The 25,497-nt window shown below is 38.4% G+C and overlaps 1 protein-coding gene across 4 annotated transcripts in view; it reads right to left on the minus strand.

The window, feature by feature from the left end:
• Window positions 1–25,497, minus strand: part of GNAL (G protein subunit alpha L) — a 183,053-nt gene that overhangs the window by 53,633 nt on the left and 103,923 nt on the right. For all 4 annotated transcript variants that reach the window (NM_001396901.1, NM_001008746.2, XM_046926438.1 and 1 more), the window contains one exon: window positions 5,715–5,812. In NM_001396901.1, coding sequence (NP_001383830.1) covers window positions 5,715–5,812 — 98 coding nt within the window. The remainder of the gene's footprint in view (window positions 1–5,714; window positions 5,813–25,497) is intronic.

The following is a 25,497-nucleotide window of genomic DNA, read 5'->3' on the forward strand; positions in this document are numbered from 1 at the left end:
TGCATTGAAAGCACTGAAAAATGTTCCAACCACGTTTCTTTGGTCGGTATGCAGAACCTCTTAAACCTGCAGAATCCTTCAGCTACTCCCTCTCCCTCTCCCTCTGCTCTTTCCCTTTCCACAACAAATGCATGATTTTCGCAGCCATATTTCATCAGTTCACTCCCCCTTCAATAAGCCTTTTCAAGAGCTGCACAAAGAAGCACCACAGCATCTTGAAAATGGGCAGTTATCAAGGAGTACAAGAAGAACTTTGCCAGCCAAGGCTGTGCATTTCAAGCTGCAGGCTGGAGGTGAGCACAGAACCACAGGATTGCAGGGCTGGGAAGGGACCTCTGGAGATCTTCCAACTCCCTGCTCCAGCAGATTCCCCACAGTAGGTTGCATGCTCTCTCAGGTGCTTCTCCACAGCAGTGGAGAAGAATGAGTGGAGAAAACTGTGGATTTTGTTTCCTCAAATGATGACATCGTACATGAATACCATACTGGTGCTCCGGGGACAAAAACAAAATACTTACATTCCTAAACATCTTTTCCTTAAATGGTGCAGATACTTGGATAATTCATCTTTGCCACTTGTCAGTTTAAAAACAGATTGCTAGACTAATGATTTCACAGACAGTACATCTATGTTATCTAGAAACAACAGTTTGTTATTCAGCTGTAACCACAGTTGTATTTTCTGCTGCAGTTCTGCCATGCATTACGCAAGCACACCAGTTCAGCCTCCTCTGGCCTCATTCCAGCCATCTTCCTGGAGAAACTAAATGATGATGACACGGCTCTAAGTGCCTTCAGCAATACAGAATGGGGGTGAAATCACTCCTATAACCCAGTACTATGAAGAAACCTGGGACTAGAGACTAGAAACTACACAAATCCAACTCAATTTCCAGGTATCTACTTTGACAAAGGCACGTGACATGAAATATGTCAAAAATCTTTGATGGGCTTCAACAGTCAGCCACTAACTGATACAGTCAATCATCAGTGACAGTTTAATGCAAAATATTAAGCTGTTTGTAGAATTTTTGTACAAATTTTCAACTCAGATCTCAAGAGTGCGCAAAGCACTGCTTTTCCTCACATTTCAATGATCTTAAATTAGGCAGAACTGAACGATGTATGGTGATGGGGAGGCATGGGAACAAATACATAAAGAAGGGCACAGTCCCTCGATTTAATCCTATTTACAGTGGGGATTTCAAAACAAACAAAAACATTGAGGTGACAGAAAACAACTTTTCTGCTATTTGACTACCAAAGCTCAGGAAGCTGAAGCCTCACTCATTGTCAGAAAAGAAAAGCTGCTTGCTGCCATAGCTATTACTGTATATGGAGCTTTCAAAGGAGAAAGAATTAGTAATTAATAACCATCTTGGTCTTGAAAAGGTTAATTATTAAGAATTGTTGTAGGTGGATTGGATTCATTGGAAATTGCTGTTGGGAGGCCACTACAGGAAGGACTTCGTTGCCACTGAGTCAGCACAGCCTGTTTGTGACCTCTCTGTGTGAGAGCTTTAGCAAAATCCAATTTGGAGTACGATGCAGCCAATTCTAGCAAAATCCCTAGAAGAAATAGCATTAAATGGCAAACCCTGAAGTCACACAAAGTGAAAGTATGAATTACCCAAATACTTACGTTTGCCATCATGCATGTAGCCTGTGTACATAGCAACAAAACAAGGCTCAAATGGCATGCTAGGCAAAAGACACAGAGAGACAAATGTGAGGTAGGCTTTCTGACCTCAGACTGCAAGAGAGAACTGAGGGATGACTTTAACCATTACTAATGCTTAAGTCTTATATCTAGAAGAGAACACAGTAACTTAGAGATCTGCTTAGTTTCAAGATGTGCTGCTGAGAAAAAAGTTTTCGCACATCAGGAATTGAATCTATGAACAACAACTCAAGCATTTTTTTTCTTTAATTACTTCATCTAATGCCCTCAAAGATGCCCCAAGGGTTGGCTGAAACCTTTCTTGAAGATAGAATAACTGCAAAAAAGAAACAAACAAAAAAGAACTTGAGATGTACCCTTTGCGTGTATATTAGCTCAAATATAAAATCAATTTTCTTTGGCCAAGCTAACATCCCTTGTGTTTGCTTGTCTGAGAACTTGCATAATCAAGTTTCATTAGCACAAATGTTTGTACAGAGACCAATACTTGAGCATATGAGGGGTGGCGTCTATTATAAGGTAAAGAAGATCAGTGAACAAACTGGGATAAACTACTGGCTCAGCACTGCTCAGGAGCAGCGTTCTCTTAATCTCTTGGTTTAGTTCTTAAACAGAGAAACACAGAAAGCAGAAGTACAGCCTTTCCAGCTACAGCCACCCGCATGCCCATGTACACACACATATGGTTATTCTGTGTGAATGCAATGAGACCAAACTAAACTCTCGAACCTTCTAATAAATCTAAGAGTAGTTATTTTTTCCTAACAAAGATGCCACGAACAAACTGTATGTGACTTAGAAAGATAACCAGATTTACTGCTTTTGTGCTTCTTGTCCCTAATTCTTGCCAACTCTTCTGTTCTACAAACCATTACCTTTCCCTGATACTGTCTAAGTGCTCTAAGTATCCCCACACCTCATGGCTCATCAATGCAATGAAATTTACCCAGCCAACGGAGCAACTGACATGAGTAACCAAGATCACTTAACTCTTATTTTAGCAAGACAGCAGACATATGGCACCCGACCAGGAGGCCCCAGTATTCTCCAATGCAGACTCACATTCCACAGAAGTCTTCAACTTCACTGCTATCACCGGGCCCATGTATTAGTTTCTAAGTAAAAAGTAACTTCAACAGCTTTTCTTGGATTACTAAAGAAGCCACCAATCAATGCAAAGAACAGCTGACAGTGAAGAAAGAGGACTTTAAGAGTAGAAAATTACCACTAGCATGAGAACAAAGCCATTCTCTTACATGTATAATACCAAATAGGTAATAAAAACCTACAACTCTACTGCAAGGTACACTATCGTAAAAGAAAATTTTGTATTTCCTCATAAGCTCAGCAATTAATGTTTTTCAGAAGATGCAAACAAATTTATGAAGTTATATAATAAACTCCTCAACTTGTCCTTTTGTAAATGAAGGTCATCATATCTAGACCTCTACTTCTGTTGATCACTTCTATATTCAAGGCAGTTTGCTTTGCAGTTCCCTTGCACAGATACAATAAAATTTGGTGTTCAGTAACAAGTATGTAAAAGATAAAATATTTAAAGATGGATTTGCATTAATCTTACAGAAAACTATTCAGTTTTCAGGAAACTATTCCAGAATGACATGAAATATTTTGTGAAGATACTTTGGTCTACAGTATATACACTAGGCAGTTCAATGCCAAGACAGCACTAAATCACACACAGTCTGAGAATCCCTTACAAAGCGAAAATTTGCTGAATATAAAGTTTGTGAATATTTACAAAATCACAGTAGTTTTAAATAAGTTGAAGTTAACTGAAGTAAGCCAAAAGAGTTATCACAGACAAAACCAACCCGCTGAAATCTAGGTAAGCTGGATGTTAGTCCAACAAAATAAAATCAACTTTTAAGATTAAATTAAACTTGAAATTTAACTTGAAAGAAATACTGAAGCAGAAGACAAGGCAAACAAGCATGCAGCAAATATATGATGGCTTTACAATCTCTTTCATTGACTATCTTAGTACCATTTTAATTTTTAAGGAATGATGCTGAGGGGCAGCTATCAACACTCATCAGGAAGGGGCTGTTTGATCACGTCAGTGACACAAGAACTCCTGAATTTCAAGTCTCTGTGCTAAGAGTGAATGTTTAAAGATGTGTTTAAGTTGCTTAATTGCTACATTTTCAGGTATACCACAAATGTAAAACACAAATATGCTCAAGGGATATTTAAATGTTAAACGCTACTTCATAAATCATCTTGAAGGTAGAAAGTTATGCAAGTGTCCCGTTTACTACTACAATGAATGACTCCACCAAAACAAAGTCAGTTAAAAGAGGTGGAGAAGATACACAGGGGAAAAAAAAACTATCTTACTTCAAGCTTTTAGAAAAAAAAGTGGTAGAATTTAATTTTGTTTCAGGACAGTGAACTTCAGTCTAAATCCACTTTTTTCAGAATTTGTGTTTTGCTTTTGAACATGCCATGAGACTTAACCTTCTTCTTGTCAAAATCTGTAGTTAAGCAACATTTTAAAAGGGAAAACACAGTACCAAAAAAACCCAGTGTCTTTGGCTGGTTCTATAAGGCTCTTTTTTCAAAGACTGGGAGCCACATGGGTCTTTATTGATCAGTACAGTAAGCTTTATATCCATTTGCCTTGCATACACGTCATTATTCAATTTTATTGTTCTGAGATCTTACTCAAGTGTATTAATAGACAGCCCAAAAAGTCAACCTGGACTTTTCAGCAAGCATAGCACAGTTCTGTACCATGGAGGCAGTGGGCACGGGAAAGACCCACTGATTAGAACTCAGGACAACTTTCTGGTTTTCTTTTTTTTTTTGTATTATAGAGAACCACTGTCAGTCTGGACTGTTGCCAGGCTAATGCCCAAGCTTTGGTAAACTTAATCCATTGAGGTCAAATGAGTTCCTTCCTACACATATGCGTTTTTCCTTTGCTTCCATGTGCTGATGAATCATCACTGGATCCTTCACTTTTCCCAAAATAGTCTGGAACAAGGGATAGAAAATACTATCCACAGCCCCAAAATTCCCCGTTGTGGCAGGAGTGCAACAGTTCCTTCAGCTATACAGGCCATTTTCTCTGCCTGAGCTTAGGCAGTGGGAGCAGAGAGGACAGAAAAACAAAACATTGAGTGCTACAACGGACTTGTGGTATTGTTACTGACCATACTGCCAATTAGACAAATCATAACACACTGGAGTGTGTTCTCTGAAAACCCTAAATCACATAGCAACTCTAAGAGTACATGTTTTTGCAATAGCTATTCACATGAAATGTGTATTTTTGGTTGAAGTCTAACTCAGACCTGAGTTATTACTGGGGACAGCAGAGTGCTGTAGTCCTGGCATGTTAATATACTACTTCCTGACTAATCTACTTTCATCAGCGTACTATGTATTTATGATTTGCACCTTCACAATCTTCTACACATCTCTTCTCAGAACGTCTGCAATCACACAAACCTGTTTAGGGGTCACTACTGTGTTACACACAAGTGTACTACTTGACTTTATGCATATGAAGGAGAGAAAAACAAACATAGTACTAACTTTATTGAAATACTGCTTATCATTTTTTTCCCAGAGTACACATTAGAGATGCAATAGTAATACAGGTATGCATCTTGTTTGGTAAAAATCACAGAAGATTTAGTGAAGTGTGAAGAAAAATAGCTATTTTCAAGCACTGCCTGGGTCACACAATTTAAAACACAGCATTTTCCTTATATTGGTTCTGAATTTTTAAATCAAAATGATTCTGTGTGTATCTATTTCAAATAATACAGATATTTAAAATTCTTTGATGTTTTCTTTCACAGTAGCTTTTGTAAACTGTTACATATTGGAAGCAGAATATTTAGTTGTATAAAAAAGGTGGACTATCATAAAACCAGCAATTAGAATTAGAACGTTAACTGCTGCATTCCAAAACTCCTACATCTTGCAAATACAAATATATTTCTGAACTTCGTAGACAGTTACATCTTTGGCTATTAAATCAATAAAAAGAAACACTTACTACTGTGCACAGTCAATCAGTTGATACTCGTTTGACCTCTCGAAGCATGCTTTCACACCTTCATCATCCCAGAGCTTTTTCGCATGTTCAAAGAATTCCTGAAAATTGGAAACACAACCAATAAGTACATTTTTTAGTCTTCCAAATCCGCAACCTAGATTTGTTGCTGTTTCACCCAACCTTCCTGCTTTTAAATAGTGCGGAATGATAAATTACATCTTCAAGAAGAAAAGGAAAGAAGGATTTAATAGCAGGTTGCTGACAATTTCCAGTACACGGTGTAATGAAGATAATCTTCAAAATTCATACCAACCCAATATGTAGAATTCAGTTTAAGTAGTTCTGGCGGTTGGCGACCCTGCCCGTAGCAGGGGGGTTGAAACTAGATGATCTTTATGGCCCTTTTCAACCCAGGCCATTCTGTGATTCTATGGTACAAAATTACCCAGAAGCATGCCCACTTAGTTTTAAACTGAATTTAAATTTCTGCCATGGAAAGGGCAGGAAAGTGATGCAAAAGGTTGTTCAGCTTATAACCACTAGCTCCTCAGAGGAAGAAGCAGCCTGTAACTTTAAAAAGATTGTGTAATTTTTCCTGAAAAACATAACTCTCCACTGTTCAGTATTTTCTCATGCAACATAATTTAATTGCAAGAATTCAGAGCCTTTGCTCAACACCGCTTCCTCTGAGCCTGGCACAACATACTTTTCCTAGCTAACCTAAGCAACCCAGCCCAGAAATATGCAACGACCAGCTTATTTCAGAATTATGTGAACGAGAAACCACAGCCATTCTCAGTGATGGTGAAGCTGCAGCTCAGCTGTATAAAACACAAAGGTGCAGAACAGTGGGTCCAACTCTGATTGACAACCTCTCCACTTGCTGTGCCCTGGATACAGAGCCTTCTGCACTCCAGCTCTTTTCAGAGCTGGGGGCTAGTTTTATATTAAATCTTTCTAAAATCAAACAAAGCTAGACAAACCAAAGAATCCGTATTTTCTTTTATTATGAGACTGAGTCCTTCTCTGAAAGCTTTTTTCAGGAGCTTTTGAACTTCAGAGAAAAGTAGATGCTAAAGCAGGTGTGAAAAATCTGCACAGAAAGTCTTGGAAGAAAAGAAGAAGCATGACTGAAGAGTGGCAGATAGATTCTTATATTGCCCTTGGAATGATTTCTTCTTCACGATGAGGATGTGTTTACCTTTCCTTGTTATTTTAGTAACTTATGTAATGATCATTTAGAATACTGCAGATTCACCTTTTGAAGATAGGCTACAGCTATTATAAACTCTCTGTTCCTACAGTAGAAAGGAAGCAAAAACAAGCCTGAGAAAGGACAAGTTAACAAACCAAATAAGTAGGACAAAACGGACAAATGTAACAGATAACACTGCTGGAACAAACAAAAAAAGAATTGGAAAAGCAAAAGGAGCGAAGTCAAAATGATAAATTCCAGAAAATGTGGAACGCTCTTCCAAGTTGAAGCTTCTTTGTTTGCTATTTAGCCCATCAGCCGAATGCATTCATTTGCTGGCACCTCTGTCTAAACACAGGCAATTCCTTTTTGGTTGAAAGAAACTGCCCTGCACAACTAGCACAGATCCCAAGGCAAAAGGAGTTTGCTGTCCTACTGTGTGGAATGGGCCATGTGAGGCAACTACAGCCTCTGTGTTCCCCTCAAAGGACCTGAGCACAGCCTGGCCTTCCCTGTCTTGCCATCCGCCAGCATGCGGGAGTTCCCATCCCTGGGGGGAATGCTTCTGCATCTAAAAAATGGTTCCATTCAGCCTCTGGCAGCCTAGAGGATGGAGATGAGAAGAGATCAAGGATGCTAGCGTGAAAGCTTCCTTTCCTATGGGATAGCGCGGACTGAGAGATGGCTGCAGATGTGAATAAATACATTATGTAGAAGAATGAAATTAAACAGCTATGGCAGTTTCTAACTTCACTTTTGGTTTTTTTTTTACATCCTTTGCACAACCTTTATTTACCATAAAAATCTCTTCTGAAGAAGAGACAATTTTCTGCTGAAAATAACTCCGCTTCTAAAACCCTACAAACATGTTGCAAATACACAGCTTCCATATGATATGCTTCAAATATTTCCACCTGACCATTATATCTCGAAGCAGTCTATCTAAAATGACTTCCAGGGTTGTAGTCCAACGCAAATCCTATAAAACTGAGCAAATATACTTACCTCATTAAAATGTACCGATCGACTGCAGAGGAGTACACTTGCCTGCAAATTGCCTCCCACACAGCTACCCGATCCTTCCTTCCCAGGTGACTAAAGCCTTCCAGAAAAATCTTCCTTCATTTCAAGACACCAAGTACCACGATCTAACTTTTCACACTTGTTTTTAACCCCTTTCTTTTCTCTAAGTTCCTCAGCACTTTTTCCTCCTCAGCTGCTGAAGGGCTCCCATTGCACACAGGACGATGGTGATGCTTGTACCATACCTGCTCTGTCCAGACCCAACCTGTCCTCTATCACAGGACAACATCCTCTCACAGCTGCAGCCACATTTGGCAATGCCTGTCCTGGAGAAGTACCAGAGACTTTCAAGGGATGGTGAAGACAGATTTGCTCTGCTTGATAAAGGAAGATGGGCTAAAGCTTGGCCATTAACATTTTGGTCAGGCAGGGAACTAGAAGCAAAACATTACTCTCGGTTAGTACAACATAAATCAGATTGCGTGAGTAAATTGTGACCTCAGCAACTTTCATTATGAGAATCTCAAAGTAAGATTTTCTTAAAGGGTGCTGATTTCTAGGAGGTAGCTATCCAGAAGATCTTAAAGTCAAAAGATCGGGTCCTCTAAGAAACCTCAGCTGGAGCATAAGAAGGTGGCAACCTGAAACATCACTAGGGACTTCTGATGCTCTGTTTGCAAACACACGTGGCTGACCTCTCTCAGATCAAAGGCACTGAGATCTACTAAAAATACTTAGCATACAGAAATGAACCAGGAAAGATGTACTAAGCATGAGAGCACAAAAACACCTACCTCGTAACATGTCTAAGAAAACAAAGCAGAACAGAACCGTTCCACCCAAACTTCTCCTTAGAGACAGAGGCATGCAAATATTTGCACCTATTAATACGCATACAAAGTAAGCCCATAAATATATATGTATATATATTTGAAACAGCATTCTAATTAAAGGATTAGAGAAAAAAAAGATAATGCCTAAGGTATCATGAACCATGGGACATGGCCCTGGGCAGAGTGATCTAGTGGGTGCCAGCCCTATCCATGGCAGGGAGTTGGAACTGCATGGCTGTTAAGGTCTCTACCAACTCAAGCTATTCTCTGATTCTACGTTGATTCTACTATCAGTAACAGGCACTTCAGTTTACACAAGTTTTCTATGAATTTTTAGCAATCATCAGGTATCACAAGTATCAAGTTTGATGTGATCAAAACAAACATGTGATACACAACGCTTCAAACATTCACCAATACAAAATCATCTCAAAATTTTCCACCTTTCCCCAGAGTTCAAAAAAAACCTCACCCCCCCACTTTCCAGCTTCCTTTTCATCTGCATATAAGTTTTGCTAGACATAAACATTTACAAATCCTCTAAATATCAGAAAGTGATGTAAACAGGTAAATTTTTTTTTTCAAAATAAACTAAGTTTGAGAAACACCCTGAACTGATGTCATTGACATAAATGGTATTATATTTTTACCACGTTTTGAAAAGGTGTTGTATAACTATTTCTACTTGCCCATTCCAAGGACATTTTAGGTAGAAAAAAATTGGAGAGAATATATTCCTACACAAAACATGCTAAGAAATCAATAAAGATACAAAAACAGTTGCACTACAGCTAAGTCTCAACCTTATCCTACCTGAAGATACATCATGTTCTTGAGATTTATTCTCCTTATTTTGGAAACATATTTATTGGTAGGTTACCGTAGAAACCTCCTCCCTCTCGTAACTCCTACAAAAATTTTTGAGTATATATAAAATGGTATTGCTTCATTTTCAGCTGTTTAAATTAGGAATACGTATTAGCGAAAATTAAACAGTGACGTATCTTCATGAACAATTCTTTATGTATTTTGGAATCAGAATTTTTCCCGATTGCTTTACAAACCACAAAAGTTCATGCCAGGTCAGTAACACATTTTTTATTCTTTTAAGATCCCTTCCTGTCGTACTTCCAGACAGAGCATACATTTAACAGCTACCCTCATGTCACCTTCCAGCCTCATAGAAGCTGCAGTATGGAAGACTCCACTTCATTTTGTACTCCACATATCCCTTCTGATAATATATTGTAAACCTGGAAACATCTGGTGAGCTCAACAGGAAATAAGATCCATTTCCCTCAAACTGAAACTCATTTTCCTAACCTTCAAGCCTAAGCTGCAAGATAATTTCTTGTCTAAAATACAGATTAAACCTGTCTGATCAGTGTGACAACCACTTAAAGAAGTGCAACCTGAGTAGTCACCGTTACAAATTTTCAGCATTCACTCAGTGGGTGTGAAATGAAGCTACCACTTCCATTCTGAATTTCAGTTCCTACTTCTTTTTTCAGTTGCTAAGCCACAGGAAAGCTAAACCCTGTGACCCACAACCAGCTGGCAGCCAACCTCTCCCAAGGTCCCTACAGCAGGTGACTATTGCGGCCTGCCCCAACGCTGCAGATCCCCAGCACCGCATTTGTCAACTCACCTGGCTACAGGAAGGTTTTGGTGGAAAAAAAGAGTGACAATCAATGGGTAATGCTGCAATGCCATATGCATGACACTGACACTCTGGAGTGCGGGTTTTCTAAATGTGAGGTGCTTGACTGTGCAGCCCAAATTCTTCTTAGTGTATAAAGTCAAAACAGAACCAGTCCCTTCAGTGCAGCAGAGAGGATAGGCAACGAGGCCCAAGGGCTGTGAGGAAGCCTCTTTTCCTGCAGTGCTGGAGGGAAGACCTCAGAGACCTAGTCCCCAGGGAAAGGAAGCTGAGCCAAGCTCCCCTGTCATGACCAGAAGGCTTTGTTCTGCCGCCGCTCTGGCTGCAACTGATGCCTCAAATCAGATTAGCGTACTGGTATTACGTTCGTGTTTTTAGAATGAGCCATGTGTAGCATCAGAAGAACGGCAGTTAAAAAAGGTTTGTATTTCAGCCAAGTGAAACCTGGTGAAAGAAAAAGTGACTTTTGCAGCTCCAAGACTCTCATAAGACTCAGTACTCCCTTTTGGCAAACTAAGCAGGTGAAATCTGTTTTTAGACAATCAGGTGAAGATGAGGACAATTTAAATTTAAATTTCTCTATCCACTAGCTTGTTTTTTCCTGATATTAACTTAAACGCCCATTAACTTCAGGCTTGTGCATTTGGAAGCAGACACAAACACTCAAAGCACTGCTACTGTGCTTGAAATGCAACTTTCTCTACAGCACAGCATGTTAAGAATAAAAGAAAAAAAAACAACAAAGCCATTCTCCGTGCTTCTAACCACACATCCTGACCAGTAAAATCATTAGAAAGCTAAAAATCTGTTCCAAGCATCAAAAGCCCTTTTCCTTTGGAGGCTACTGACATTTCCCAGCACACTGGAAATTTCTACAGTCTATCAATATGCTTTCCTAATAAGAATCTCTTAATCTCCAAATAGGACAGTACTACTAAATAGTTTCTTAATCTCTGACAGTGTTTAAATCACATACCATTAACCTTCTCTAAGATCCACAGAATATCTTAATATAATCCAACAGCTAAGACTTCCTACTACATAGAGAACAATCAATAATATGTTGTGGGCTTTTTTTTTTCTTAATTTAAGAACATATAGAATAAAGGCAATAGTGGAAACATCGTGAGTGAATAAACTTGAGGGAACAATACATGGGGCTTCAGATGAATTATGAAAATAAACAAAGGTGTCAGTCCGCGCCATCTACCCTGTACAAGAAACGGAGTAAGCAGAAGAGAGATGAGCTGACTGCAAACGATCTTTTATTATATTTTTTGATATAGTATTTATCTCTATTGCCTGGGCTTTTCTTTGCTGTGGGCGAAACAGGCCCATGTAGAAAAAACCCACCAAGAATCTGATAAGCTATCTGCATGATCTTCCATACTGGAGAGTTGCATAGACAATCTTAACTTCTGGAGTCTGAATTTACAATGTTAACCCAGTGTTTAACTGAGACAGTTGTTAACTGATGTTACAAGAAACCCACAAGGGACAGTGAAAGACAATTTGTCCCAGTGCCTCCAATTATTACTGGTTCACTTATTCAAACCAGTAATAACAACTCATCTTCCATTAAAAATACTCATCACCCTCCAAAATCTACAAAGAGTAATTACAGATGTAGGAACAGAAAATTTTAAATGATCTTAATGCAGAAATTATGGAGTAAGGTATCAAGTAAGAGATCCATGAGAGAAGTGAGTCTACTTAGTTACCTTCTTCACTAACAAGTACAGTCTCTTGATAATCAGCCTCCTGTTTATGAGACAGAAGTGTCCCCTATGGCTCCAGGCAGTTCCACTTAATCCTTTATGAAACATTCAACTTAACAAGGGAACTGTTTTGCTGCAGGTATAGAAAATGCAGCTGCTCCAACTCCTAATGCCAATAACAAAGACAAGCAAACAGTTATAATCTAAAAACAGAAGCATATGGCTTGAATTTTTCCCATAGCAGTAGTATCAAAACCTTTCATCAGCACTCAAGCAGTAGTGCAAGAAACACCAAAACCATGTGAGAGTGGCAAACTGGCATGCAAGGATCATGCCTAACAGTGGGGTTCAGATCTTTCTAAAGTACCAGAACTTACAGCAGATTAATTATACAGAAACCTTTAGGGAAAGCATAACCTCCACCCCTGCAATGTATCTTCTGTAGTAATTTGTGGGTGTGCAATAATCAATGCAATTCCTTTGTGAGCTAGTGACTCATTATGATAGGCAAATCAGTAGTTTGGCCTCTTACCCTCCTCCAAAGCCTAACTCTGGATATATCAAAGAGAAGTAAAAGTAATCTGTCCCCATCTACCTTCTCTCCTTCTCTCCCAGTTCACTAGAGTTGTTTTGCTTTCCTTAGCCTTGAAGCACAACCATTCTGCAATAAACTTCTGTTAATCAAAACTGAACATAGCAAGATGGTAAAAAAAACACCTTCGCAGAACACACTTATGTTGGTGCACCTTAAGTTCCAAGAAAACAAAATCACTTTATTAGCTCCTAGGACAATCTTAACTAACTTGGAAGTGTAAGGAAAGAACCTGGGGAAACAAACAGCATTTATAAACATATAAAAGCACCACTTTCATGGAGCTACCACGTACTGCTACATCTAGACAAAACTGATGATTGTGGAGCTAGTTGACAGCGTTCAAAAACCAGGGACGAACAGCCATAGAACATTTTAAGACTCTTTCTTGAACTATTTTTGTGACTTGGCTTTTAAGCTTTCACTCAATCTTGTATTTCCAAGAACTGTGTACAGTTATGGTATCAGCCTGATTGTCTCTTTCTGTTCTCTTTCTGCCTTCTAGAAACACATTGTATCTGCCACGATATTTTATAGAAATCAACAAGTTCAGTTCCGCAGATCACAGCACTCGTATACTAAATCTGAGAAACATATTTAAACACTTTCCAAACTTGAATGTGTCAAAAGAGATGCTTTCGAACACAAAAAGAGGTCTGAGGATACTTAGGATCATGTTAACAAAAGCAAAAATAAAATCACAGTTTTGTGTTTTTGCTATGTCAGTATTTGGAGGCCAGCACTGCGGTAAGACGGGTGTTGAGGTCAAAAATCAGGAGTCAAAGAGCAGTTCTTTGTTTTTCCTTCACTATTTATTAAATAATGGCCTTTAAAAAAAAAATAAATAATGAAGCTTTTATCATATTTAAAACAACCACCTCTGATTCAATCTTCTGCTTTCCATTTTAATTGTATATTTTGACAGTCTGCCACCACGAATGCCTACCTGCTATCCTGGGGGGAGCCATCAAGCTCTCTACTAAGGTAGGTAGGACAAATAATTTAAGCAAATTATTTAGTGTACATGATGCCTAAAAAGATTATGTGCCAGGGATGCAAAGCTCATACATTACCTTCTCCTTGAAGGTATCTCATTCCTGTCTATGTTAGAACCTCTCCCAAATGCAAAAACATTCTCAACGATCTTCTGTCTTAAAATATTTGTTAAATTAACTACAGATGTGCTACACAACTCCGAATCACCGCTGCCCTCAGTATTTCTGCAGCACTTGTAAAAAGAAAAAGGTAACTATTGTTATAATTCCCCGAAGGTAATTTTTTTCTGTGGACAGCAGATAACAATACAACATGAGGAAAATCTGCAAATGGTGAACAACACACAAAACCCATGTGTACTGACAGCAAAGTTAGAAATATGCTAATACTTTACAAAATTTGGCAGCAGGTAGTTTATCACTATGATCAAGATGCTGATTATACAGATTTCTTTCTAAAGCTTTGACCTTCCAAACTCAAAAATTACTGAAAAACATAACACAGGTGTTATGTGTACTGGAAGAGGTTTGCTTACTGTTTATTAAAAACCATAGCGGTGTTGCATAACCTCACAGATTTTGTTTGTCAAAATTTGATTCTTCACCTATGGGAGAATAGTGGAGACAATTCAGAATAAGGGACAGCAATCAACCCAGAACAGTTCTATTATTGCTTCTCTTTCTGCAATAGTTCATACTCTGGGTCTCTATGTAAAAAATTGTCATGAACATGATACTTTAAGTCAAGGCAACATTTAATTAGTGATTAGTTGTGTTCAAGGCCAGGCTGGATGGGGCTGTGAGCAACCTGACCTAGAGGGAGGTGTCCCTGACTATAGCAGGAGGTTGGAACCAAATGATCTTAAAGGCCTCTTCCAACCCAAACCATTCAATAATTATATGATTCTATGATTATGTACAGCCCATTCTGCAATACCTGATGAAGGGATGAAGTAGGTACTACCATTAAACATCTATTACGGAGTGGTAAACTTCAGTTTTTTCACACTACTAAGTATTATTAAGACTTCTATTTTAAAATAGAAGGCAATAATAATAACTTACATTTGGAAACATGTCAGTGTTAGATCTGAATCCTCTACTTTTTTTAATTTTGAGTAACATTGTATCGGATCACTGTTTTTATTAGCTGCATGGTAAAAAAGTTGTGTTTTTCATGCCACAGGGTACTTCCAAGTGAAATGGAACAAAAGAATTGAGATCTTCTGGAGGATTATTATTTCAGTGATCAGAGAAAATCATGTAGTCAACTCCTGGCTGCTGCTTTGGAGATACAAAGCCAAACACGTTTTGTCACCTTCTGGGGATGAGAACCATGATATGAGTTATTCGTGGGGTGCTCTCAGCATTTCTTGCAAATCTATCCTGTTTTCATTACTCAGATGGTGGGAAAACTTTCAACTACTTGATGTGGTGGATGCCCTGTCCCTGGAGATGATCAAGGCCAGGCTGGACACGGCTCTGAGCAACCTGACTGAGCTGTGGTAGTCCCTGTTCACTGCAGGGGAGTTGGGCTAGCTGACCTTTAAAGGTCACCTCCAACTAAGGATTCTACGATTCTAAGTCAGAAGAGTGGGTTATGAAGCTGAGGGACTCATCGCTGCTACATCTGCAGGCAGCTGGCCTGCCCTGCCCACAGGGAACCCCTGCCGGTTCTGTAAATACAGCTCCATAGTGAGGACAACCATCAAGCGAGCTGAAAAAACACATGCTTGCGGCTTATTTTTCTGACAGTATGAAAGGTTTCTACTGCTCACAGCTTCAGCTGTTTTCCTCCAGCCAGTTTTGAAGGTCACATATCAGGGAACTATTTCATGCTCTAGTACAGACTTTATTATTCGTAAGTGATTTCCTACCAGACAAGTGCTTTGCGAGGACTGAGAACTCTCATTTCCTTTTATAGATTTGATTCGGAAATAAATGCTGGCAACATCACGTGACTAATGAGCAGGATCCACAACTGAAGCAACCCTCATGATTAAATCAGAAAGTAATGTGAAAGTCAGTCCATTGCTGCTAGATCTGTTTAGCCTAGTCTTCCACACGTTTTATCTATATTCTTCAACTTCATCTCCCTTTTAGCTGTTTTCAATCACGGGCAAAAGACTGACCAGCTTCAGCACAGCAAACTACTCATTCTGAAGTATGTGTAACAGCTGGAAAAGGAATTAAAAAGCTCCATTAGATATCTCTGACTGGGCTGCAGACACTGGATTTTTTAAAATTTTATTTAACAACCACAAACATACATATAAATGTAGGAGATTCAAAGAAAAATGTTCTTTGCTTTTCTGTATGACCTCTGTTGCTTCTAAGAGCTATCTGGGGAAACAACGGTGAATACAGCTGTAGGAACTAGCAGTTTTGACTATCTGAAAGTGCTGAATTTTAAAGGAATCCCATCATTTAAAGGCAAGCACTCATGACTTCCACAGAAGCAAAGCTACTGTAATATATCTTACTAGTTAGTAAGACAAAAATTACTTAGTAAAGCACTGAAAAATATGACAAATTCCTGAAACTCTTGGCTCCATTCCATATGAATTAAAAAGAAAAATAAATCCTGTTATCAGCACCCATGAGCCCCAGTGCTGATGAGCCCCAGAAATCAACTTTTTCAGATTAATTCAGAACAAATTCAGAAAAGTAAGATTTTAATTCCTAGTGTTTAGTTCTTCATTTCCATTCTGCGAATTATATCATTTTGAAGAATTGAGATAATCACATCTCATTATATGTAATATAGAAAGAATGCATGTACTGTAACAAACGAGGCATCAGAACCAAAGTATGTTTTATTAGCCCCTAAATATTCTTCCAACTCAAAAACGACGTCTTGCTCCACCCTCCTAGGAGCTCAGAAGAACAGCCTAGAAGTGAACAGAAACCTGTATCAGCAGGGACAGGAATCTGATCTGTAGGAATATAGTAAACCAGAGTGAGCGAGTAACTTGTGGATAGGAAATTCTGTTTAAATTTCACAGCTGGAGGTTGTTACAAGGGTTCAGCTTACTAGGAAGCAGATGCTTACTGGGTACCTGAAAACAAACCTCTATATAGCCTAGGCTAGCATCTTTCCTTGCTTCCCAGTCTTTTATTTACTATTCACTGCAGGTTTATTTCTCACTTCCAGAGTAATTTAAGATGAAAGCTGCTGATCAATATTGTAAACAGATGATTAGTGTCTTACGACTGCCAAAGAACTGTTAATGAATCTCAGCACATGATACCAAAGCAAGGACATGGAATTAAATAATTGAATTGAATGAAATAATAAAAGCAGGTAATTTTCTCACTTTAGAAGATAAATATTGCTACAGTTCCTTAAACAGAAAGAGAAGATTCACACTTATCTGAGAAGTGGTAGGAAATAAATTTCTTCAGATTAATTAAAATCTGTCACTGCCACTATCTGAACCATTGACTACTGAAGTAAAATATAGAAGTACTGACTTTAAAGTCACTGTTGTTGGATTCCCCATCAGACCTTCAGCACCTGAGGGAGGACCAACTTGCAAGACCCCATACAGCCTCCAAGCACCTTCATCCGTAGGTTCCTGCAGCTAGTGCTTGCACCGAAGAGCCCATCAGGGCCACCAAAGCATGGACAGCAACCTTTGTGCAGCACTTCTAGTTGTGTATGAACAAGAACGTTATACCTAGCAGAGGAAAAATCTGATAGAGCAATACTCAACTGATTTTAGGACCTGAAGAGAAAACTATAGACAGATATGTGGAAACTGTGAGGCAACTGCCTTGAAACAACCCAAAGACAATTCAGACAAGGAATTTTTTTTACTGTCTGCTACAAAATCTTGGCCAACTAAAAAATTAAATAGAGAAGTAACTTTTTTACAGCATCAATCACTCAAAGTTTCTAGGAAGAATCCATTCTGCATTTTTGCAGATCTCTCACTTCCTTGTGACTGAAAGAGAAGATCTGGTGAGGCTTTGAATGCATACAGGCAATTTCTGACCCTCTAAGCATCTCCTGAAACGATACTAGAAATAGGCGCACCATAGACTACAGCCTTTACACAGCCACGAACTTCTGAGAACGCATCACCAGTAGCAAAATTACCAGTAGTTGTTTATTTTTAAGTAAAGAAGCACATTATTCCCAAACTTTGCTTTTTTCTTATACAACCATGGATTCATTGTTTTTTGATCTACAGCCTTTTCCAAGCTGAAATGCATTTCACCAGTTGGGAAAAAGCATTCATTGTTACTGTAATAGACCTATTCTACACTTAAATCAGAAAATGCATGTAAACATCAGAAGTGAAAGCTCAATTTGCAAGATGAGGAAATTCAATTAAAAATATTCCTTTCAGGTTCTGCTTTCTTCAAGATCATACTTTGAAGATGGATTTATGCTGTAGATGAAGTAAAAAGTAAATAATAAGGCCTTTTGCCTCTTGCCCTTTTGCTAGGATGCTATTTTTCCACGCAGGATTCTTTATGAGAAACTGTAATAAAATGTGGATGAAGTGGAAAGTGTTCTTCACATCAGAATAATAATCCATGTAATTAAGTTTTCTAATCAAAACTAAACGGCATCCATATTCACTGTGTCAGCTATAGTTTTAATTGCTCTATGCTTTTAACTGTAAGTTAATTTTAATTCTACTTTTCAGAAACCGTCTAGAAATCTGACAGAGAATAGGCAAGTATCTTAATAAACCGCATCTTCCATGTGCTGTACTTATAAAAATCATAGTTTTTAATGTTTACACCGTGCAAAACAGTTAGCCCTGCCTTTCTGAGAGACACATGGCTTCACCCATTCACTCAGCCTGCATAGGCCTCACCCCTGCAAGGGGAAAAGACGTTTTGCTTTTGTACTCCCAAAGATCTGCTGCACTTGGACCCTGATGTTAATTTGAACCTTCAGATACTTTTATTATTTAAGTGCACAAACTACAACTGTTAACTAAGGCTCCAGCAGCCAGCTGCAATTTCTCCTATCAGATCAGGCAAAGCTTTTCAAGTACTGGCTTACTTTTGGGATAGACTGCATCCCAAACACTAATGCTGTGTCGGGGCTAACACAGCTACCAAAAGGAACTACCCAATTCCTCCTCAGTTTCTTCTGGAGGAAAGACAATTATTGCGATTTCAGGAAAATTCTGCACTCTGTTGAGCCCTGTAGACCAACATTTTAAAAAGAGCTGCAGGTGAAGTATGATTGCTTACCAGTAAGGAGCAGGTTGGCCAAACTGTGCCCTCAGCACAGCCTGAGCAGACAGCTGGTAACCCCTGCGCAATTATCTAGAAATTAGTGAAAATGCTGAGCTCTTAAAAGAGCATTTTAATGCAACAGAAATCTAACATTATGACTTCTGCTGATGGTGACTGACACTGACATCTATCAATACTTCATTTTTGATTTCCAGTTGGCACTATTGAGCAAGCTGATCCACAACATATGAAGATAAAAATGTATGTGCACAAAGAAACCCTAAAATAACATAAATAAACATGCTGTATATTGTCAGTAATTGAGCTATGACTGTGTCTGTTTATTATACACTTGCAAATTACAAGTCATTGTTCACAGTCCCTTAACGTACAATTACTGTCTGGTTCATTACTTGAGATATTTCTAATGGTATGAGCTGGTAAAACAAAAGATAAATATTACCAAGAGAATACTGAGAAGTGTTTTTCCCTTTAGAAGCAAGTTACAAAATAAACATAAAAATACATCTGCTCCTACTGAGGAGCACTAGAAAGCAGGGTTTAAGATCCAATTCAGTTTTCTGGTAAAGCGAAAGAGCCAGAATATACACTATTGTATTTGCCACACGATGGCCATATCAATTATAAAGGCTCTTTCTAAAACAGGTGTAAAAGTTTAGACATCTAACTGAACAAACTTCATATAGCTAATCACAAATGCTAAGAGGCTCACATCAACTGGCTTCAGATAAGTTGAATGACATAAACATTTTCAAAAGGAAAACTGCAATAAGTTCCTAAAAACAGACTGTGTACAACAGAAAAAAAAAATCCTTTTTTTTTACAGAGAAGAATACTACAAAATACTATGGAGTACCATTAAATAGATACAATCTTTGGAATAGAATATGCATCTTGGATATGTAACTCAAATATTATGCTGGTATAATCACCACAAAAACACAGTTTTTATCTGTTGAACAAACAAACAAAAGCACAGCCAAGCTGCAACTCTGACAGCTTAATTGCATCATTCAAAGCATGATTACCTTGATGGAAAAACTCCTTCGGTCAGAATACACGTCTATGCTACACGGATCCACCAACAAAGACATACTAGCAAGTACACATAAATAAACTTCAGAGACAAGTGGAGACAAGTCTCGAAGAAATTCAACTGACATCACCTTTTCATGTATTTTATGCTCCCTTGTAAGTAGAACAAAACAGTTAACCAGTGAAATGGTGACATCTAAAAACCTCCTCCACTAATCCTATGGAATTCTGTATTTTTTAAATATATACCAAATGGTTCTTGCTGAATTTTAGTTCTCAAAATATCTAGGCTTGCAAACATAATCTAAAGTAAGCAAATCTTAAACACTGAATTGTATATATTTGATCACTAATTTATATCAAGAAATTCCAATGATAACATTGAAAGCAATTACAGTATCCATCTATATATGGATAACTATGCTCTTTAAGTGCAGTACAAATCCAGTACATTCTAAATCAGAGTCAAACCTTTGGCATGGAATCTTTCTGTTTTCAGATTTATAGCTGCATTAGCAACTCCCAAATGTAATTCACTGCTATATTACACTATATTCCCATGTAACAATTGTAAAGATATCTGCTCATAATGTTCTTAGCAGAATGAAAGATAAAATTTCCAGGAACTAAGTTAGAAAACCTACAGATTATCTAACATACCTCACAGAAAACAGCTGTTGTATCACCCTATCATCAGATTACAAGTCATAAAATACAGAGGCATTCACATCCATCTTCCAGCTCCCTTGTTAAAACATAAACAGATAAAACAACGCACCTAAATCTGAAAGTGTTTCCCTCATTTTTTGTATTCTGCTACTCATCAAACCTTAATAAAAATCTAACCAAAATAAAACCTGAAAAAAATAAAGCACACGAATGATTAACATATGTATTTGCACAACAACCTCCCATCTGCTCTTCCGGAGCCAAGGCATTTAGTGTCAGAACTGACACCTCCAAAGTCTCTGAGGAAAAAAAAAAAAAATTCCCTGACTGATTTCACAGAATTGTAGAATCATTAAGGTTGAAAAAGACCACTACGGTCATCTAGTCTAACCATCAACCCATCACCGCCATGCCCACTAAACCACATCCCTCAATACTAAACCTACATCTTTCTCCAACACCTCCAGGGACGGTGACTCCATCACCTCCCTCAGCAGCTTGTTCCAACACCTCACTGCTCCTTTGGAGAAAAAAAATTTCCTAATATCCAGCCTGAACCTCCCCTGGCATAACTTGAGGCCATTATCTCTCATCCTATCACTAGTTACCTGGGGGAAAAGGCCAAGCCCCACCTTGCTAAAACTTCTTTTCAGGTCGTTGTAGAGTGATAAGGTCTCCCCTGAGCCTCCTCTTCTTCAGACTGAACAGCTCCAGTTCCCTCAGCCACTACCCATAAGACTTGTGCTCCAGACCCTTTACCAGCTTCCTTGGCCCTTCTCTGGACATGCTCTCAGTGTCTTTTTTGTAGTGAAGGGCCCAACACAGAGCACAGCACTAGAGGTACGGCCTCACCAGTTCTGAGAGGCATGATCCCCTACCTGCTCCTGCTCGCTGCACTATTTCTGATACAAACCAGGATGCCATTGGCCTTCTTGGCCATCCAGGCACACTGCTGGCTGGCTCATGTTCAGCTGGTTGTTCACTAATCCCCCCAGATCCTTTTCCTCCACACAGACTTCCAGCCACTCTGTCCCAAGCCTGTAGCGTTGCATGGTGTTGTTGCGATTAATGTGCAGGACGAGGCACTTGGTCTTGTTGAACCTCATGCAACTGGTTACAGCCTCTTCATCCAGATCCCTCTGCAGGGTGTTCCTATCCTCAGGCAGATCAACATTTCCTCCCATCTTAGTGTCATCTGCAAACTCAATGAGGGTATTCTCAAACCCCTTGTGCAGACCATCAATAAAGATATGGAACAGGACCAGCCCCAATACTGGCACCTGGTGAACGCCACTCTGACAAAAGAATTTAATTAAGAGAGTTGTTAACACCTTGATTGTGGACTACTAGGACAAAAATAAACAGCTACTGTCATGGACAACACAAGTTTTTCTGACTGAAACATCCTGCGGAGCAGGAGACTGTGTACCTGGCAATTTTTCCTGACTAAAGGGGTAGAAACTGTAAAGGGATGCTTCTCCCTGGCACTGCAGAAGAGACATTTTTATTTTTATTTTAGTCCTTCCTTATTTGTTTTTTAAGCTAAAGTACAGATTTTGGGGAAAAATCGTAAACCTACATGTATGTCCTCTTTGAGGAGCTACCTGGGGAAAGCTCAATCCATACCAGGTGCAGCAATACTCCCCCTTCAGAAAAGGAGAAACTTTTGAAACGCTGTTCAGGAATGCATTTAGGTATAGGTCCCACAATTAAACAGCATTAACATTTTAAATCAGTTGCATATTTGAACCCTGAGAACATTTCCTTTTACTCATATTGCTAACACTCATATAGTGAGATCTCAACTGCAAGTAATTACTTAGCACATCGTTTACACCATCTAGCAAGCAGGTTCTTAATATTAAGCAATACTAATCTAAGTGTATCTCCACAGTCAGGACAAGGGATGCAGGTACCACTCCACTCATCCAATGTCCACAGGCAGATGGGGAGAGAGGGAAGAGGTGACCAATGTGCTCTCTATGAAGCGAGCACAAGTAATTCCGTAACAGGCTGATCAATTTTGCTATCATAGCATGGAGAAACAAGTGGGCTTTGACACCATGCAGCAGTCCAGGGGAAGAAGACACTTTAAATGATTTGAAATAAACTAAGTCTGGGATGGATGAACTGATGCTGTGTCCCAGTGACACCAATGGATGATCTGAAAGGACCAGAAATGAAGAATTACTTCTTAAATTCTACATTTAATTGACATTTAGTTTGCTTTCTCTCTCTTAGTGGCTTTTCTTTAGTTCAAAATATTGTCTTCGGGAGCAAATATTACAGATGCAAGCATTTCAAAAAAACCTACCCACATCTTTTTAAATTTGGGGCTTACTATTGACCAAAGCTGTTCAAATAGTGTCTTCTCATAAAATTGTTTAACAGCAGAAAAACTCCACATTGCATCCAGCAAACTGAACCTCAGACTAAAATAATGAGCCTGTTAAGGTTCATAATCCCATAGCTTGACCTGCTTTTACCTGGACTTCCAAACTTGTCACTTGCAACCTTCATATCTCCTCTCGCTATATATCATCTAATGAAATGTTAATATTAAAAATGTGCTAATGCAACACTACTAGCAATTCACCTTTCCTGAGGCCAAAACATGTTTGACTCTTCACACTGTAAAATGAAGAGTGAAGTTTATCACTAGATCAGAACTTTGCAGCTTTAAAGCTTATCTGTTTTAAATGTTTTGCTGGATGAGAGCCCAATATCAGTAACGCAATGCGATTTAATGTACTTGTCACAAAATGATAGATAATAATTTATGGAACATGTTCTACGTTTTTCAATCAAGGGGAAAAAAGGTGCAAGTTTGGTTGTGATGACAAAAGGAGAAAATAAAAGAACAGTAACAGACAAATGAAAACTTCTCAGAATGTATTACACGCTGGAATACAGTGACTGAAAACTGCATTCTTTGCAATTTTATGAACATCTGATTAATGTGGTAGAGTATGTCACAACTCTGTTTTCTTGCTGGTATGGAAAGGGTCGAATCTGCAACAGTTAAGATAGAGGGGGAAAAGAAAGCATTACACTATTTCCTAAATTAATCCTGGAATTGAATCTTTGTTTTGTGAATCCACATCTACCTTAAGCATTGCCATGACAGTAACTAAGGGAAAAGAGCTAATAGGTGCCAAAGAATTGGTCTTTTGGAATTAGCATGGCAAATAAAATGAAAAAGGCTGCTAGGTCTTGAAGAGTTAGCACGAGAGTTATCTGTGTTTGTTGGTCTTCTATGGACAAGGGGCAGAAAAATACATTATTACTTAAAGTGCTCCATCTGAAAGGGATTGAAATGTCTGCGTGCATTTCTGCCTATGACTTTTAACAGCGTTCTCTCTAAAAAAACCAACAAGCAAATAAATAATAAATATAACTGCATTTAACATCTGGTACCCACAGTGTGCTGCTATCCCCTAGCTAGAGGACAGCAGAACTTAGTTCACATATTAAAGCGTTCTTTTTATCTCATCTGGACTTCAAGATAAGTTTAGATTTTGACTAAGTGCATACTCCTCACTGTAGTTCTGGTTTCACTGAAACAATTTAGGCTGGTCCTTCTTTCCTCATTTGCAATTAATCGATTAATCAAGCAAACAATTAAAAGTCTACTGACAACTTTTTGCTGAGATTTCTTATTAAAAACTAGCAATGCACTTAATGGCCATTACCAAGATCTCAGCTGAAGGTTTACATTCTTTTTTCCTCTTATCCAATATACGCAGTGTGTCTTCAGAAATACGGGAAGGTAAGAATGCACTGCCTAAGAAAAAGAAAACCAGCTGACATACAGTATATAGCTTTTTGGTTGGAGAGAGTCACTTAAAAGCTTTTCTTCACTGGTTCTGGAATAGTCTTGTATGTATTAGCTTTGCAACTTGTATTCCCATTAGCCAAATTAAAAAATGGTCCTTGATTTTCTAACACTAGACATAACAGAGAAGGACTTTACACAATAGTCTGTGTTGCCAATGTTAAAAGCCAAAACATATCTATTATGTTTTGTTCCTACTGCCAACTGTAATTTTACATTTAAAACACTAATTAAAATATATTCCACAGTTATTTACCATGAAATCTTTTTCCTCGTTTGGCCTGCCACTTCAAAAGTTACCACTATTTAATACAAAATAAATCAAAATTAAGCTGCAGCTAAAAAACACATTTTTCTCAATTTAGCAATGCCGCTACATGAGGAGAATGAAAGCAGTATCTTGATTTCTGTATATGTGTTTGCATAAAGAGAAGGAAAACATTCTGTAAAACTTTCATAGAATATTCTGCTCAGGACTATTTCTGCAGTCCCTAATGGTCTTAAGTGAACCACACACGTAACTGGAAAAATGCATTCTGTGGAATGTACACATGCTTGCACAAGTAGATTGTTATGAACGCTATCAGTAAGAATCATAACTTGCAAATGATTAAACTGCAGAGACTAATAGGGGGTTGATTTTTGTAACTTGAATCTGGCTCTGCCCAAAAGGATTGATGAAGACTTGGGGCAAATGTCAAGTGAAGACCTGAATTCCCATTTTAAGAATTTATTCATTTCAACTAAATTGCTAAGAGAAACTCAATTTGTAAGAATTAGTATTTTCTATGGTCAAGGAATGTTGTGGCTATTCTTTATATGGAACATAACTTCTGTATTTTTATTCAGTTTCTCACGCAAAGCTTACTTGAGATCTTATTTATGAAGTGACTATACTTGGGGCTCTGTTTTTCTTAATGTTCAGAAACCAGGAATGCTCCAATATTTTACTGTATTATCCTATCCTACTGCATCCTACGTCTCATGCACATATCCTCATCCCAA

Source organism: Gallus gallus, chromosome 2 (assembly GCF_016699485.2).
Source record: "Gallus gallus isolate bGalGal1 chromosome 2, bGalGal1.mat.broiler.GRCg7b, whole genome shotgun sequence".
NCBI lineage: Eukaryota > Metazoa > Chordata > Aves > Galliformes > Phasianidae > Gallus > Gallus gallus.